The 17,037-nt window shown below is 44.6% G+C and overlaps 1 protein-coding gene across 1 annotated transcript in view; it reads right to left on the minus strand.

Annotated features, from left to right (window-relative positions):
* The window catches only part of LOC121271724 (ras-related C3 botulinum toxin substrate 1-like), a 68,799-nt gene extending 52,101 nt beyond the window's left edge, over positions 1–16,698 (minus strand). The window contains exon 1 of the mRNA XM_041177911.1: positions 16,488–16,698. Within this exon, the coding sequence (XP_041033845.1) occupies positions 16,488–16,522 (35 nt within the window). The 5' untranslated portion in view covers positions 16,523–16,698. The remainder of the gene's footprint in view (positions 1–16,487) is intronic.
* Between the last annotated feature and the right edge of the window lie 339 nt (positions 16,699–17,037).

The raw sequence follows: 17,037 nt of genomic DNA on the forward strand, positions 1-17,037 counted from the left end.
CCTTTCAAATCACCTTGAGCACCTCCACTAGGTCACCCCTTAGTCTAATATTCAGGATTAAAGGGCCTGATTTTAAAGGGATGGAGCACATTGTGGCGAGCACAAGACCCAAAGGAGACACACCCAGAACCTGGGGCCAATTGTGAAGGACAGGGCCTCCTCGCCATAACCTTTCCCGGACACCCACCCAAACTCAGCCAGTGACCCTCGGAGTTCAGACCCAGGCACTCAAATATGAGTAGTGCAGCAAGCAGTCCTACTCCACCCAATCCACAAGCGCACAGTTAAAAAAAAAATCAACAGACTTATCTACCTGGGTCTTGAGGCCCTTCACTGGTGTAGCCCGATGGCAAAGTTGCCACTGTTCCCTCCCCATCCCTGCTCGTGACCCTGACTAAATTGCAAGGATATGAATGACACCATCGAAGATGGACGCACTTAAAGAAGGACCCTTTCAGCTTAGGTTGGGTGCTCAAAAGACATGGCAGGAAGGTAGTGGGATTAGAGGGACTAAATCACTGCCCTAAATTTAACTGCACACCCCTCTCACTGTCTCCATTTGGTTTCTGCCAGGCAGGGAGGGGTAAAATCAGGCCCTCCACAAAAGAAGGAAGGAAAGAAAAAAGGTTCCATTAGATACCCAGAGGTTCAATAATCTCACTTTTAGGATCATAGGAGGGGGGTAGGCCATTCGGCCCTTCGAGCATGCTCCACCATTCAATAAGATCATGGCTGATTCGGTTGTGGTCTGCTCCCCATAAACCTAGATCCCCTTGCCTATCAAATCTGTCTAACTCAGCTTTGAATAAATTCGATGACCCGGCCTCCATTGCTTTCTGGGGAAAAGAATTCCCCACACCAAAATTAGAGATACTCCAGTCACAACAGGCCAATCTTTGCTGCACCGGTATTTACACGCGAGTCTCTGCTCTTGCCCAAATTGTTTGCTTCTGCCTTGGGAACACGAAGAGCCACTTCGATACTGGATTAGGTTCCTGTACTCTTTCCCCAGATATTTAAGCTGTACGTATAATCCTTCAACACACAATCCCTTGGGGAAAGGGGCAGAACCTCATGTCTGCCGCTTACTGAGAACTAGAACAGCCAAGGACAATTAGGGATGGGTAATAAATGTTGGCCTTGCCAGCAACACCCACATCTCAAGAACAAATAAAAAAAAGTTAGGAATATTGATACTTTCAAGAAGCTCGACACCATACAGGATGAAGCAACTGACTTGATCGGCACCCCATCCACCACCTTAAAACATTCACTACCTCCACCACTGACGCACAATGGCAGCAGTGTGTACTATCTTATCTACAAGATGCACAGCAGCACCTTGTCAAGCCTCATTCAACAGCACCTTCCAAACCCACGACCACTAACATCTAGAAGGACAAGGGCAGCGGACACAGGGGAACACCACCACCTGTAAGCTCCCCTCCAAGCCACACACCATCCTGACTGGGAAATATGTCCTTCACTATCACAGAATCAAAATCCTGGAACTCCCCTCCTAACAGCACTGTGGGTGTACCCACACCACTTAGACTGTAGCAGTTCAAGGCAGTAGCTCCAGCTCACCACCACCTTCTCACGGGAAATTAGGGATGGGCAATAAATACAGCCAGCGACGCCTACATCCCATGAAACAATTGGAAAAAAAACTGCAAACTGAAAATCCGTTTGAATCACACACAGCCACGATTATTCTAAAATTATTCCTTCTAACGATGTGGGTGACGCTGGCAAGGCCACATTTGTTGCCCAATGGGTTGCCCCAGGTAGCAATTGTCAAGCAGAAAGCCAGGCCTCAGTGGTAGCACATACAGCGTTCATCATATTTAACGTGGAAAGCGCAAGCGTTGATGGGTTTGGGCATAAACCTGCTTGGCTTCCATCAGTGTGGAATTGATGGGTATGTGGACAGACCAGCAGCCATTGGAACCTGCCAACTTCCAGTGATGCTACACTCTAGTCAGCTGACAGGAAGTGGTCTGGAACTGTAGCAAGCAGTCTCACAGCACAAATTAAAAGGCGATCACAAAAAAAAAGGATGAAAGATTTTCTGACATAACATGGCCCCCAGCAAGCCCGCATGCACTGTGCCCTGCACCCGTCAGAAAGTTTTGAAACGTCACATCACATGCAAGAAAAATATAATCAGGACTTCCTGTAAACCGAGGGGCTTGTCAAGCATTTAAACCGGTGCCGAGAGAATTCTTCAGCTTAAAAGAGTGTCATCCTGACAAAAGGTTTTTTTCTTTGCTCGCCCTTAACAGGAATCAACCACTGGCCCCAGTTTCCTCCAAGCTCAAACCCTCCTAGGATCATATCATCAGGAACCAGCTTTGAAAAGGGCTTTCCCCTCATCAACAGGCTGGAGACGCATGGCGTTTGCAGAGCTTCTCGGCATTCCTGAATCTCCCCTGCCTGAGTATTCTCGACTAGTCCCCTTCCCCCATTTCACACCATTCTCCGAAGTTTCTGGCTTGTGTGAAGGAACGGTTCTACAAAAATGAGCCATCACCCGGCACCTCACCCCGTTATTCATTTGCGAGCGCCGATGGAACAGACAATTGTAACCAGGGAAGGGCCAGACGATGTTACACAAAAGATCTACAGAAATTTGAGCTCCCTTCATTGGAGCAAGTGTGCCTCAGGAGTTTTGATATAGTTGACAAAGCAAAAATCAGACAGTTATTTTAGTCACGGCTCAGTGGTTTGCCTTAAGAGTCAAGTCCCACTCCAGACACATGAGCAGAAATCCAGGTTACGCTCCACTGCAGAACCGAGGGAGTGCTGCACGGTCGGAGGTTCCATCCTTAAACGAAGGTCTGCCCCCTCAGGTGAATGTAAAAGATCCCCCCCCCCGGCATAATTTCAAAAGAGCAGCAGAGTTCTCCCCGGTGCCCTGGCCAATACTTATCCCTCAACCAACATCGGTAAAAACAGATTATCTGCTCATTATTGCAGTGTTGTTTGTGGCAGCTTTTGCTATGTGCAAGTTGGCTACCACATTTCCTACATCACAACAAGTAGCACTTCAAAAGCACTTAAATGGCTGTAAAGCAATTTGGAATGTTCAGAGGTAGTGAATGGCGCTATATAAAATACATTTTTTCCCCCCAGCGAGTCACTTAGTAAACAGCATAAATTCAATATCATTCCTAATAGAACAGGCAGATTAGCACTTTTTTTAAAAAAAATACAAACACAGAAGATTTTGGGACATGAATAGAAATATCAACACTATCACAGAGTACATCATAACTTTTAAAAAGGGAACAGCAGTAAAATTTGAAAAGTTAAAAATAAAAACAGGGGTAAACATGATCACCGTTTGAGGGCCTGCACAGGTACAATGAGCCAACTGGCCTTGTAAGAAGAACCCTTTAAAATTGCGAAGGGATTTGGTTGGGTAGGTCTGAGGGCTATCTCCACTTGCTGAGGAGACCAAGAGTATTAGTCACCAATACAAGGTAGTCACCAATAAATTAGTAGGGATTCAGGAGAAACTTCTTTACCCAAAGAGTGGTGAGAAAGTGGAACTTGCTACCACACGGAGTAGTTGATCTGAATTACGTAGAAGGATTTAAGAGGAAGCTGAAAAATACATGGAGGACAAAGCAATAGGGGGGAATGCTGATAGGGTTAGGTGAAGCAGGATGGCAGGTGGCTCATGTGGAGCATAGACCAGTTGGGCCAAATGGCCTCCTTCTGCATAGGATTTAATGTATTACAAAGGGTTTACTATGACTCACCTCAACCTCCATCTTAAAACATCAATATTGGAAGTATCTGCTATTACAGCAATTATTATTGCTGTAAATACAATGCTAAACCTCAAGTCAACAATCAAAGAATGTGTCAGCGGGATTATCAACTAACTCTCTTGTAATTCACAATCTCAAACAACAAACATAGAAGTAACTGGCCTGAGGCTCAGACAAGCCTCAACCTGACAGCCAACATGCCATGTAACCGCAGAATTGATCCAAAGCCAAAACAAAATGCACAGTTGGAATTTGGAAAAGAATACTAAACAGCAGGCAGGGCATTTGCAGAGGAATTTAATCAGGCTGTCAGCTGCAAAACCCAACATCTGTAATCCCAACTACCGTTCACATCTGCAAGGGTATAATCTAACATCAGCCTACATAGAATAAGCTTTGCACAGGCGTTATTATTTGGCTATCACAGTAACACAAAACACAGGAATGAGGAGGAGTAGGCCTTTCAGGCTCTCTAACTTGCTCCACCATTCAATAAATTCATAGCTGATCCGATTGTGGTCTCAACTCCATTTTTCTGCCTCCCCCCCCCCCCCCCAATAACCCTCGACTACCTTGTTGATCACAGCCTTGCATATATTCAGTGACCCAGTCTCCAATGCTCTCTGGAGGAAGAGAATTCTACTGACTAACAAACCTCTAGGGGAAAAAAAAAATTCTCCATCTCATCCTGATGACATACACTTTTTTTTTTAAAAAAATTCATTCATGGGATGTGGGCTTCACTGTGGGCTTCCATTTTATTGCCCATCCCTAATTGCCCTTGAGAAGGTGGTGGTGGGCTGCCTTCTTGAACCGCTGCAGCCCACGTGTGGCGTAGGTACACCCACAGTGCTGTTAGGAAGGGGAAACACATGGCCCAGATCGATATGGGCACCTCACATTTTAAGAGACATCCTGAGGTCATGATGTATTCAGGATGTCTTTTCATCGTGACCTCTGTGTCTCAAAGCCCTTTACCAGTAAGGAAGCAAAAAAGTGAATTTCAACAAGCAAAAGAAAAAAAAGTTGCATCTAGATTACACAGCAAGATCCCACAAACAACAATCTGAAAAGAAAAATTGATCTAGATGTTTAAAAAAAAAGATATTTGATGAAGGATAAATATTAGCCACAACAGCTAGACGAGTCCAGTTAATTGCTTACGGCTTTTCTTGCATTCCATGGGGTCGCCACAATGCTGGTTGACATCAACCGCCATATTTTTGGATATGGTGGGTGATTTAAGAGCGGGCTACCTTTCCTGCCACTAACCCTCCCCATTTATCCGGGCCGAGGACCAGCATCAATACACACTGGTTTGCCCCCTCCAGTGGCTGGGGTTGCTTCATAGCCAACAAGTCCTGGAGTGGGACTTTGAGCCCAAGGTCTCCCAGCTCTGAAGTAGGATAATTACCCACTGAGCGACTCCAGCTCGCAGGCCAGCCCAGTTAACCTGTCCCCAAAAGGTGTTTCGTTTCTAACCCCACAGGAGTTCCCCCACTAACGTTTCCATTTGTACACACCAGCACCCCAAAGCACAAACGTCAATTTAGAGCCAAACTCTGAACATTTTGACTGTCTCAGGCCCAGCTGGAAACAGAGTAAATTGTGTTTTTTTCTGTTGTACACCTAGCAGGGAATGCAGCACTGCACTGTAAACCTGGTCCAGCATCCCACACACATCACCACAAGTGAAAGGTCAGTGTTCACCCAATCACTGTCACAGGCCTCCTCCCCTCAATCAGAGAGAGGAACATGATATTCCAAACACCCCAACCCTTACAAGACACAGAGATGCACAAGATCAAACAAGTGTTTCTGTGCCTTTTAGATATCAGGGTGGGGTCACATTGCAGATTTTGAGAACACGATGCAAAGCACAATTTTTTTCACCCCCAAAGTTTATTTTCATAAACTCCAATGAATTTTCTCCATTCAGTGTCTTTTCACAGAGTCTACTATCCACACTGTTTAAGTGGCACTGGCTGTCTGTTACATTATCAGCTACCATAAGTGTCTGAAGACATTTAAGGGGACAAACACTAAAGCAACTTTTGGACAATGTCAGTGCTTATGGAACCTCAAGTGATGGTTCTTCACGTGCGAGTCTATACTGAGGTTTGATAAGCTCGGCAGAGACACAGTAGCCAGATCATGTGTTCCAACAATATCCAGAAAGACAGCTCTCCACCTTGCACCCCCTCTTGCCCCCGAAATACGACTTTGGATAGGGAATCAGGAATGGGAACTCAAAGCCTTTTTTAAAAAAAAATTTATTCTTTCACAGGATGTGGGTGTTGCTGGCTAAACAATATTTATTGCCCATCCTCAACTGCACTCAAGAAGGTGGTGGTGAGCCACCTTCTTGAGCTGATGCAGCCCATATGGTGTAGATACACCCACAGTGCGGTTAGGGAGGGAGTTCTAGGATTCTGATCCAGCAACAGTGAAGGAACGGTGACATAGTCCCAGGCCAGAATGGTGAGTGGCTTGGAGGAGAACTTGCAGATGGTGGTGTTCCCATGTGTCAGCTGCCCTTTTCCTTCTAGGTGGTAGGTCACGGATTTGGAAGGTGCTATCAAAGGAGCCTTGGCAATCATTGCAGTGCATCTTGTAGATGGTACATGGCCATAATGCCTATTGCCTAATGTCCACCCACCCACTCCTGTCATAGCCAAGGTCATCTAACACAGAACAGATCAGTGATCAAGGCTGGGATCTCGTGGCCTATATGACTCTCAATAAAAAATGGAGAGGAACTCCATTGGTGGGGTAAGTTGAGAGGGCAGAACACTGTCTTGCCTGAAAAGCTGCTGCAAGCAGGTTCAATAGTACCTTCCAAAAAAGCGAGTGGGTTGCATAATTGCTGGCTAGGCCAATGTTTCTTGCCCATCCCTAACTGACCTCAAGAAGGTGGTGGTGACCTGCCTTCTTGAATTGCTGCAGTCCACATGGTGTAGGTGCACCCATAGTGCTGTTAGGAAAGGAGTACTTGAAGCAGAAAGACTTGCAAAGTTGTAAGGAAAGAATAGAGCAAATTAACTGTTCTTTCAAAGGTGTGGCACAGGTACAATGGGTCAGGTGGCCTCCTACTGAGCTGTGAGACCCAATGCAATAGGAAAACAAAACAATGGATATTTTGACAGAAGGAAGGAGATCAAATCAGCTTCTTCCTCCAAGACTACCTTGTGGAAAAACCCTTTCAGATGCTAAATCATAAATATAATGCGTGCATTCTATTGAGAGAACACAAGGCTGCATAATGAACAGCGGTAAGTATGACGTGCCGACAAAAGATTGTGACCCCAATTAACCCACCCCAACCCAGTACTGAGAGCTGCCAAATTGCGTATTTTTTTGTTAAGAACTTCCTTTCAGAATTTTCCATTCAAGCTTTATTCATCCATCAAAACAGAAACATGGAGGATAGAAAAACATTTAAATTCCAACAAGTTCAAATCAGAGTTAGTTTTCTTTCCAGAATAAGGTTGGATTGAGTGCAGCAAGAGGAGCGCACGATGCGGTATTTGATCTGAATGACAGTTACAGGCCGGAAATATAAGTGCTCAGCCCTCATCCTTCACAAGATAGATCACCATCTGTATAAAAGCCTTTTCTAACATCCTCCCCTCCCACCCAAAGCAAATTGTTTTTTTTAAACCAGTGTGACCAGCTTGGAGGTCAATGCTATTAGAGTCCTGCGCAACACACCATCGCTTTTAATTAGGTTCAATCTTTGATATTACAAAGAAAATGAGGGAGCAAATGTGCATGTGCGTTTAAATCTAGCGGATAAGCATTCAACCTTGCAGGAAATGAGTATTTCCGTTCAGACTGAGGTGCTGGGTTGTTTGCCATCCCATGTGGTTTGAGTTTTTGTAACGCTGGGTAAAAAAAAATTTGAACATTTGCATTGATATAGCGCTTTTCCACAACCTCAAAAAACTGCCAAAGTACTTTTCAGCCAATGAACTACTTATTTAAGTGCGGTCACTGTTACGATGCAGGGGGCAGGAGGCACGGTAACCAATCAGCACACAGCAATATAATGACCAGATATCTTCAAAAGATATTGGCCACGGGGATAAATATTGGCCAGAATACTAGGGAGAACTCTCTGGCTCTTCTTCAAAATAGTATCATTGGTTCTTTTACATCCACCTGATTGACATGACCTTAGTTTTTTTATTTTAAACATCTCAGCTGAAAGATGTCATCTCTGACTGTGCAGCACTCCCTCCATACTGAGCTGGAGTATCAGCATAGAGTATGTGCTTATATGCTCACGTCTCGAGCTTAAACCTACAATCTTCTGACTTAGAAGTCTTGAGCGAATGTTGGAATGTTATTTCCTTCACCTCTTTGGAAGCTGCCGGCACTTGTTGGCATCCAGTTCCACAGGTGCCAGGCACCATTCAGGTTTCACCCAAGAGTTCATATTTCTCACGAGCCCAGTCAAGGAGCGCTGGCAAGCTGTTGACCATGAGAGGGGATTACAGCAGAAACTCCATCATCTCGCAAATTGGTGCATCTATTCAAACTCATTCTTCTAGCAGAGTTAAGATCTGGGACAAGAGCTTAGGTTGATACATGGTGTGGCAAAGGAAGAGAACATCACTCACTGCAATTCCACTCACTACAGCCCCTACTTTAAATTGATCAACTCAGCACAGTCTGGGGATCAAGCAGAGAACTTTCCTGTTCTCTCTAGCTCAGTCCCAACATGGAGCCACTGAAGGAACAAGGACAATACATTTCTTAATCCAATTAAACCCCACAGAATGTTGAAATTCATGACAGGGACAAATTAGGTTTGTCCCTCACTCCTCCGCTTCCCCCCGCCCTCACCATCCCCTAAGCATTGAAAGGACTGGTTCCCGTAACCACTTCTAGTTTAGAAAATTGGGGAACTGAAAGCAACAGATTCTCCATTGCTTTTTAGTCCAATAGACACAAGGGGAAGATAAATAAATGTTTCAATAGCATAACCCTATATTTAGATACAAGGAGACCAAGGTTCTAGACTTTACTGCACTGGGGATGTTTCACAACTTTTTTTTGGCATCGAATGCTTCAATCTGCAAAGCATTTCAGAGGGAAAACAGTATGAGAGTCAACAAGATACCTGACACAATTGAAAACAGTTTTCAGTTTAACCAGTAAATGCCAGGGTTCTACAATGAAGTAAAGCTTCAAACCAATTTCCCAACGTATCAAATCTGACCCTCTTTCGGAGCACGTGACTCACTTAAGCTATTCTAAATGAATAGGTTAAACAACCACCACTTGGAACACTCAACACAGCCAAAATAAACTATGGAGCTGGGGTGGGGGGGGGGGTCATCAGGGAGAAAAGACTTAAAAATCTTCAGCAAGGGAACAGGCAACAAGTTTATCCGGTCAGCTCTACTGTGAGAGAGATCAGAAAGGCCCCAAATTTTGACCCAATTTATTTGATCTCAGCAGGGGCACAATTGTCCTCTGGACCCCTGAGGTGAGGGGTGGGGAAAATCTGGCCACAGTCCCACTCCTAAGAACATAAGTTAGGAGGAGAAAGCCATACAGCCTTTTCGAGCGTGACCCGTCATTTAGTAAGATCACAGTCGATCTTTTGACCTCCACTCCAAATTCACACCCGACCCCCTTAACCCTCGGAGTCAAAAACAAAATCTATTGATCTGTCTCGAGTATGTTCAACAACTGAGTATCCACAATCCTCTGAAGCCAAGAATTCCAAAGACTCACCCTCCAAGTGAAGAAATCCTCCTCGTCTCAGTCTTAAAATTATAAATTCCTTATATAGAGGCCTGGATTTTCACAGGCTTTTATTGAATTCAAAGTCCACCATCTGCTATGGTGGCATTTGAACCCAGGTCCCCAGAGCATTACTGGGTCCAGCAACAATATCACCCGCGCTGGATTTTCACAGAGTGCAGCCAACTCTGGAAGCCTTTAAAAATCGTAGGCGGGACCCAGTTCCAGGATCCCCAGTGCAGGTAATGTTTTCTGGTGCGGGTGGCGAGCCCGTACCCTGCCCTCCTGACCTGGTGTGTTCCATTCAAGGGGTAGGTATCTCACACCTTCTCCTCCCTCCACACACCGCCCACCCCCATTTTTCATAGGGTCAGGCCAGCTTCTTGAGCACTTGTGGTTCACAGCCCATCAGAGTCATCGAGAACCATAGTCTGGATTAAGGAACATTTTGAAAATTATGTTTAAAAGCACATATGCATTCCCCCCTCCATGCCTACCCACCATGTACAGAACCAATGGGCCATAAAATAACAAATGGCAATCTTGAATTGCTCATTTCTGATTAACGCTTTTATAAGGTTGTAAAAACAGCAGTTTTTTCCCAAGGCAGACTTCGGAATAGGCGTTTCTTTTCATGGGCATTCAAGTCTTGCCACTGTTACTATATGGCTCATTTATTTGCTATGCACAATGTACAGAAACAATAGGAGTGTAGTTGGGGGGTTGGAAGGGGTGGGTGGGTGGGGGGGGGGGGGGGGGGGGGGGGGGGGGGGGGGGTGGATGTGACATGGGGGCCTCCTCCTGGAGTTCTCTGCCTGAAGACAGGTCCAATCCACAGCGCCCGAACCTCCACCAAGGGAGGGCAAGGAGGCAGGTCCTGAATCCACCCCAGCCTGAACAAGGATTGAAATCCACATTGTTGACACCAATCTGATCTACACCAGCCATCTGAGCCAACTTACCACCCACCCACCCACCAGGGAACCAGAACTCTGCGGCAATGTACACTTCTACATGTATGTCTGGGGCTATGGATAGTGATGGTCGAGGTTCCAACATCCTTTCCATCTCATGGCTGACCAGGAATCTCTCCCGCTCCAGCTATCTGCATGTGTTGAAAGGATTTACAGGTTGAACACACCTTCCTTGGCCATCAAGTCTTGGGATGAGACACGAACACAGAGCTTCCAGCTCAGAGGAAGGGATGCTACCCACTGTGCCACAAGGCCTCCTCTAGAGGACTAACTCTAATACAACTTGGACAAACCCCAGAGAACCGAAGCAGGCCTCATAATCAGCCCAACTCAGTACCTGGGGTCCGTGGGCCTGACCTGATCCAGCCCCACCTCCCAGGGTGAAAATAGTACATGTGCGGGGGCGTTTATATGGAGAAGGGTCTGCCAAGATGGGAAATTTCCCGACTAGAGACTCCTGCCTCATTAGTGAAAACCTAGCTGTATGTCCCTTAACTCTGGACTCTCCAGCCAGGGTTGATTGCAACAAGAAACATGCATTTATGTGGCACTTAACACAGTAAAGATCCCAAGGTATTTCCCATAAACTTTGACATCAAGCCACAAAAGGAGGTAGCGACGCCAGTGACAGTGGCCAGAATGCATGCGATTACCTTCACATAAGCAGAGCTTCTTGATGGCTAAAGAATTGACAGCAAGCCACCTGTTACCATAAAGGCTCACATGAATACCAGTTGAACAAGGTATTGACCTTTGGAATGTTGGCCTTTATTTCAAAGGGAATGGGGTATAAAAATAGGGAAGCCTTGCTAAAACTATACAAGGCACTAGTTAGACCACAACAAAAACAGAATTACCTGGAAAAACTCAGCAGGTCTGGCAGCATCGGTAGAGAAGAAAAGAGTTGACATTTCGAGTCCTCATGACCCTTTGACAGAACTTGAGTGAGTCAAGACTCACTCAAGTTCTGTCGAAGGGTCATGAGGACTCGAAACGTCAACTCTTTTCTTCTCCACCGATGCTGCCAGACCTGCTGAGTTTTTCCAGGTAATTCTGTTTTTGTTTTGGATTTCCAGCATCCGCAGTTTTTTTGTTTTTATCACTAGTTAGACCACACCTAGAATACTACGAACAGTTTTGATCCCCTTATCAAAGGAAAGATATGCTGGCATTGGAGGCAGTCCAGAGAAGGTTCACTAGGTTGATCCCGGGTATGATGGGATTTTCTTATGAGGAGAGGTTGAGTAGGTTGGGCCTACACTAATTGGAGTTGAGAAGAATGAGAGGTGACCTTATTGAAACATACATGATTCTTAGGGGGCTTGACAGGGTAGATGCTGAGGGGTTGTTTCCCCTTGTGGGAGATTCTAGGACCAGAGGGCATAATCTCAGAGTAAGGGGTCACCCATTTAAGACAGAGATGAGGAGAAATTTCTTCTCAGTAGTGAATCTATGGAACTCCACCACAGAGGGCTGTAGAGGCTGAATCATTAAGTATATTCAAGGCTGAGATAGACAGATTTTTAATAAGGGAATCAAGTGTTATGGGGAAAAGGCAGGAAAGTGGAGTTAAGGAGTGTTAAATCAGCCATTATCTCATTAAATGGCAGAGCAGACTTGATGGGCCGAATGGCCTACTTCTGCTCCTACCTCTATAGTCTTATGGCCTATGGAACTGTATCCAGAATCCAGTTAATACTGGCAGAAGGGCAGAAATCCCATATTAACTAAAGTGAGTGACATCAATGGTCAATTTACACTATAGAAGTGAAAGTCTAGCCCACGCAGAACATCTGGCAGAGTGGAGTATGATAAGAGAGCCTACAGAACTATTCCAGGTGCACATAGCTTCCTGTACCCTGGACTGGATGCTCATTAATGCAAAGTTTACTATATTTTCTATTATATTCACCGGGCTCCCAGACACAATTACTCACGTGAAGCATTGATGGAGATATTCCACCACTGGACGAGGTACTATATGAAGAGGGCTACCCCTTCCCCTCCTCCCCTCTGTTAACAAGATAATTGCTGCAGTTTTAAATACAATTCCTTTCCCTTTAGGTTACAGAGCTACTACAGAGTCCTCAATAGTACTCAATAGCTTGACTTGGACAACACAAGAGAGGGTGTCCTGGGGTTAAGAGACAATACTGTTGCTTAGAATGTATTTGAATACAGGAACAGGAGACCATTCAGCCCCTCGAGGCTATTCCACCATTCAATGAGATCATGACTGACCTGTGACCTACCTCTATATACCCATGCACCTTAAATTTTTGTTAACAAAAGCCATCAACCTCCGATTTAAAAATGAACAATTGATCTAGTATTGATTACCATTTGCAAAGAGTGTTTCAAACTTCTATCACCTTTTGCACGTAAAAGCATTTTCTAATTTAATTCCCAAAACGCCCGGCTCTAATTTCTAAGCTATGCCTCCTGGTCTTGGACCACCCCACCCCCACACCCACCACAACCAACAAATAATTTCTCTACCTATTCCTCTAAATATCTTGAAAGTGGTTCATTCATCAACCATGCCCTGAATTAGGTTACTACCATTGGTCCCCAGCAACAATTTTCCATTTGAATACTGCCGAGATTTGAGTGTTTATTTTTCCTCAATGGGGCTTTTTTTTTTAAATGACACGTTAAAACATACATAAACGTTGCGAGTCCTAACAAGATGTTGGACCGTGATGCGACAGCTAACAGGATATTGGTTTATTGCAGCTGGTTTACTGAGGAAGTTACTGCCACTCCTACAAAGGCACAATCTGCAAACTGAACTGATCCTGAAGGAGGCAGGAGCTATTTAGCCCCACTAACTTGCCACTGTGGCAGGGATTTTCTCAGGGGGAGCAGCGACATCACCTCCGCAGTCCCCAAAGCTGTCCTCCGCCTGCTTATCTACATGCTGCACTTGGCACCACCAGCTCTAGACATTCAGCCAGCTGCCACGTCTAATGCTGATGACACTCTGCTCTATTCCCCCCCCCCACCCATCATTTTTGGCTCACTCGGACTGTTGCCCAATACGCACTGGTGGGTCATTCCCAATTTCTTCTTGCTAAACACTGGGATGATTGAAGTTATCATCTTCACCCGCCTTCCGCAAACACCATCACATCCTTCCCCAATTAACACTTAACCAGGCTGTCCACAAATTTGGTGTTCCCATTTGACCCATGTTCGTTCTTTCATCAAGGGACCACCTACTCGCACCCTGAATAATGTCACGTGAAGCTCTTGTGCATACTTATCACGTTCAGATTTGATTAATCCCTTCTTACCATTCTGCTATCCTCACCCCGCCCATTAACTCTAGCTCGTCTAAACCTCTACTTGCTGTATCACAATGCATGAAGTCCTGCTTGCTCATCACTCCCCTCCTCATGCACCGATCTAGGCTCACAGTCCCCAAACGCCTCAAGTTTAAAAGTGCATTTAAGTCCCTTCAGGGCCTCAGTTCTCCCTTTCTTCTTAACCTCGCCTAGCCCTACATTCTCTCCACGTCTCCATCACAGTCTCTTGTACCCACTTTGTTATGCTTAAGCTCAATTCTCTGGAGCTACCCCCCACTCAAGCACCTTAGACTCCCCAACCACATCGCTCTCGGCCAAGCTGTCAGTCACCCTCTGTTGAACTACCTTTTTTTATTGGATCAGCATTCATTTTCCTTTGGGGCATGAAAGGCGTTCAGTACAATTCCAAGGTGCTGCTACAATTTTGTAGCCTTTGGAACAGTGGATCAAGATATTTAAGAATCTTAAAGCCAAGCCTAAATAGATTTTTGGGCAAGGGCTCAAACCTGATTACAATTTGATCATCTAAGCAGGTTTTTTGATACTGACTATCCTTCAAGATTAATGCTCTGCACCATTTCTGAGAAAGTTTCATGCAATCAAATTTCACTGCTGTTTGCGTTATTCAATAGCTACTTGCAGAAATAACAGTCGAGTACTTAATGACATAATTGGTCACCAAGGGCAGGATCTTGACACTTGACACAGCTCGGCTAATTGGGGGGAGGTGTCACCTCCTGGGCTTCACCTCACATCTGTGCTCAAGGTCAGTATCAAACCTACTGTTGGCAGGAACCTCAGGAGAAGATAGTGTAACATATCCTCCCTCAAGGAAACAGGAGCTGGTAGAACTTACTCTTCTCCCACCACCCCCACCCTCTCCCCATGCCAAAGAAGAAAGACTTGGATTGATACAAGGTCACAAGATGTCCCAAAGTGCTTCTGCAGCCAATGAAGTAGTTTTGAAGTGTAGCCACTTTTGTAAAGTAGGAAATGCAGCAGCCAATTTGCACATTATGATAAAGTGATAATGTTTGCACAGTGATAACTTTATGGTCAGTCAATCTTTGCTAAAATGATTAGACATGATCTCAACCAAATAATGAAACAGGCTTGGGGGGCTGACAGGCCCATTCCTGTTCCCACAGGAAATTCAGACCCTCAGTCTGTTGATCAAGAGAATTAAAAGAGGCATCAAAACAATGTAAGTTCCAGAGTCAACATGCCAAGCTTTGTGCTGCCATTGTGACAAATCACAGCTCCTAAGCCAAGGACCATAAACAATGCTCGATAACTGTCCTAATAGGCTCACCAATAATAACTTAATGGAACGCAACAGGTTGGGGTGGGGGGGGCTTTGCCAGCTGCAGGGGACGGTTTGGATGAAAGACAGGAAACAGACAAGTTACAAGGATGTGCTTTCAGATCTTCATCTCAAACTTATGCACACTAATCAGCTAAAGAACATGCATTTATATAGTGCCTTTCACCAACTTGGGAGGTCCTGAAGTGGTACAAAGCCAATGAAGTTTTTCTTTGAAATACAATTACACTTGTAATGAAAGGAACACACCAGCCAATTTGTGCACAGCAAGCTCCCACAAATAGCAATGTGATAATGGCCAAATCTTCTGAGATATGTTTGGTTAAGGAAATAAATAGTTCAGGACTTTGAGGAAAACTGCCCTGCTTTCTCTTTCGAATTACTGCCATGGGATCTTTCACATTCACCTGATTTAATTTAATCACAATTTAGCTCAAGTGACCCCTCTTCCTGTAAGCTTACGGTTTTCATTTCTGGCCCATCTGGCTTGAATTCCCATCCAACTAGATTTCAAAAAGATCCCTGTAGCTAAAAGTCTGTATAAATCAACACCACACCTTTCTCAGTCCACCCTCAGATGAAGCCTCAGGCTAAACTTTTTTCTTTAAAAACATAGTTCAAATGGGTGTGCACGCACAAAAATGAGTTTAATTCAGGAAATCAGTAGGCAGCAAGACACAAGTGTGGTAACATCACAATCCCCAAGTACATCAAAGGGCCAAAACCCCAAACTAATACACTTGTTCGTGGGAGAGTACGGTAATATAAAAGCTATTGGAAAATTTTACACACAGTAATACAGAACTTTTAAACCAGTCAGCTAGGATTAAATTATATTCTCATGGGATGTCCAAACCACACGCAAAAGAAATTAAAATAAAAACTTGTGGAATGATCAGCCTTTGAAACCTACTTTTTTTTAAAAAAAAGAAAGCTCAGGTCTTTACATCTGCATTTTGCAATTTGAATCTTCATTAAAAACACATGGGGGCATAACAGATGTGAATTATTAGACACAACGCGACTATTAGACAAAAAAAAGGAGCAGAAAGAGGCAAGTTTTTTTTTAAGGTAAGTCTTTATATTAGAACAGGATAAACTGTATCAAGTGTAACTGTGTTGCAGAAGTACTAAAATGTCCATGAAAAAACTAAAAGGGAAATGAAAAAGAGGAACTTTAATTTTTCATCTCACTTAGTCAACTTTTTCAATATCTATGAAAAGTTAAGAAGCACGATTGTACGATTAACACTTCACGAAACATAGAAGTGCCATTATGGCCAGGGACACACAAAAACTTAGCTTCAAAAAATAATGTAAAAGTTTGAAAGTTGCACTTATTACTCACCCATCCCCCACCACCACACATTTGATGGCTTGCATCTTCCCAACTGGATTAACTAAGGCTTCAAAATGTCCAAGAAGTTAACTATCAAGAGGGGGGGGGGGGGGGGGAAACTTCGGGAGGAAGACGAGTGTGAGGAAAATAAACACAATTAAAGAGATGCACCAACTTGTCTCCTCAAACTTCTCCACTCGCGCAACCCAGCCACCACCCAAACTCTGCGCTGCAGCTTTAACTAACATGAATCATCGGTCCCACCCATTGGCCACTCTGCTGACATTCGTCCTTTGATTGGTTTCCTTTGGTGTCAATCATGACCGGCAAGTTGGCCTGTCAATCAAGGCAGCGCCTGTTCCCGCCTCCCTCTGTATCTGTGTCTGATTTGATTGGACAGTTCTCCTTTTGGGCGGGAGCTAAGCTGTCAATCTGAGACCATCACTCCCCACAAATTGCAAATTTGCCTATTACTAAACTGCAAATGATAAAATCAAATCCTTTCTCTGCCTTTTTACGTCTCTAGCTGTCAAACTATTTGAAGGGCTATGAAGAAGGA

The sequence above is a fragment of the Carcharodon carcharias genome, chromosome 31 (genome assembly GCF_017639515.1).
Source record: "Carcharodon carcharias isolate sCarCar2 chromosome 31, sCarCar2.pri, whole genome shotgun sequence".
NCBI classification, from domain to species: Eukaryota; Metazoa; Chordata; class Chondrichthyes; order Lamniformes; family Lamnidae; genus Carcharodon; species Carcharodon carcharias.